General features: G+C 57.5%; 1 protein-coding gene across 1 annotated transcript in view; it reads right to left on the bottom strand.

Annotated features, from left to right (window-relative positions):
- ACA1_390400 (polynucleotide adenyltransferase) overlaps positions 1-722 on the bottom strand; it is a gene marked incomplete at both ends in the record, with an annotated part of 879 nt that extends 157 nt beyond the window's left edge. The window contains 3 exons of the mRNA XM_004336681.1: positions 89-214; positions 367-506; positions 575-722. Of these exons, the coding sequence (XP_004336729.1) occupies positions 89-214; positions 367-506; positions 575-722 (414 nt within the window). The remainder of the gene's footprint in view (positions 1-88; positions 215-366; positions 507-574) is intronic.
- Between the last annotated feature and the right edge of the window lie 1,087 nt (positions 723-1,809).

Genomic DNA, 1,809 nt, shown 5'->3' with positions numbered 1-1,809 from the left:
GACGTCAACGTCAGTGACCGCACCACACACCACGACACACACACGACACGCACGACACGCACGACACACACGACACGACACGACATACCTTGCCCCTAAATTGGCCTACGGTGAGGTGAGCATGGAAGCCGTCCTCGCTCTTGGTCGATTGTTCGTTGCACGCCGGGAAGACGCGTTCCAGCGCCGCCTGCAGCTCGCGCAGCGCATTCGGAGGCTGCACACCAGACAACAGACCGCACACGCCACACGCACACGACAGGGTGAACACGTACGCCACAGCGATCGCACACAGCACACAACACGCGCATAGAAACGACACAACGCACGACACAACGCACGACACGCAAGCCCACAACAAGTCCGCACCTGTACGGTGGGCTTGAGGAAGAGGGTACAGCTGCTGGCGCCGTGCTCGAAGTAGTCAAACGTTTCGAAGCGCACGGTGAAGGGAGCCACGCCGGCGAGTCCGGCCTTGAGCTCGGGCAGCACCGACTCGAACTGGGACTCTGTCGCCGGGACACAAATATGTTAATTTAGTAAAATAAATAATTAATAAAAACGGGGGAGGACGTACGAGGGAAGAACGGGTAGATGAGATTGATGTGGGGCATCCAACGCTTGTAGGCCTTATCGAACTTCAGCCTGATGTCCTGGATGGGTCCCCACGTATCCTTGGGCGGCGACACGATGATAGCGCTCGTTACCACTTTCCTTCCGTTCATTGTTGTCGATGTCAGATTACTTTGCTTTTCTAGTTATCACTCAAGTTTTATGATAGATGTCGCGGTAGTACAGCGCACGAAGAAGAGCAGAAGAAGGCGACGAGCTTGGCGGTCCTCGCGACTGGCCTGTGTGCGTCAAATCTATTATATTTTTATTCTTATTTTCGGACAGTCTTTTCCAATTTTAAGAAAAAGAAAAGAAAAACTTCCCTTAAAACGGCAAATTCATTTTATTATCTTTATTCATTTAAAAAAACCAACGACCAAGATGGGGCAGGGCGAAGTGGACGGCTGCAGCAGCTTCTTTGGCGCGGTGGCAGACGTGCCCGTGGAGGTGGTGCTGGCCGTGCTGGAGCGGCTCACGATCGCTGACCTGACGCGGACCGAAGCCGTCTGCCGGCGGTGGCGCTCCTTTTTATACGACTCGAGCACGCTCTGGCGGACCGTTATATTTACAAATTATTTGATTTAATATTTTTATTGATTTTAGTTCGAATATAAAATTAAAATTAGTTGGGGGCAGGCCCACGGGAGAGAGTTCGGAGGACCGTTGCCGGCGCCTCCGCCAGCGGCCAAGGACGCGGCCAGCCAACGGAAATGCGAGCGTAGAGCGCGAGTGCACGAGCGCAAGCGCGGCGACTGGCGTCTGTTCAGCCAGCACTCCCTGCGCACCCTGCGCAGGTGCCTACACCGCACACGCACACGCACACGCACACGCACACGCACACGCACACGCACACGCACACGCACCACCGCACACGCACCACCGCACACGCACCACCGCACACGCACCACCGCACACGCACCACCGCACACGCACCACCGCACACGCACCACCGCACACAGGAGAAGACAATTGATGGTGGGTACCGCGCGCACGCACACGCACACGCGCACGCACACGCACACGCACACGCACTCAGGCTCAGTGGCGGCAAGCTGACACGCCAGGCTAACGTCGACGAACTCACCACCACTGACGCGGCGGCCGAGCCTGTCGCGGCTCAGGAAGTCGTCGTCAAGGCCCTGCTCCGGTGGACGATCTCGTGCGGCCACCACGCCGCCCTCGCGCGCCTTGTCCGCGCCC

This window comes from Acanthamoeba castellanii, assembly GCF_000313135.1.
Source record: "Acanthamoeba castellanii str. Neff unplaced genomic scaffold scf7180000084740, whole genome shotgun sequence".
In the NCBI taxonomy this organism is placed as follows: Eukaryota; Discosea; order Longamoebia; family Acanthamoebidae; genus Acanthamoeba; species Acanthamoeba castellanii.
Note: the sequence above shows the minus strand (reverse complement) of the source record. Positions and strands in the feature narration are given on the sequence as shown.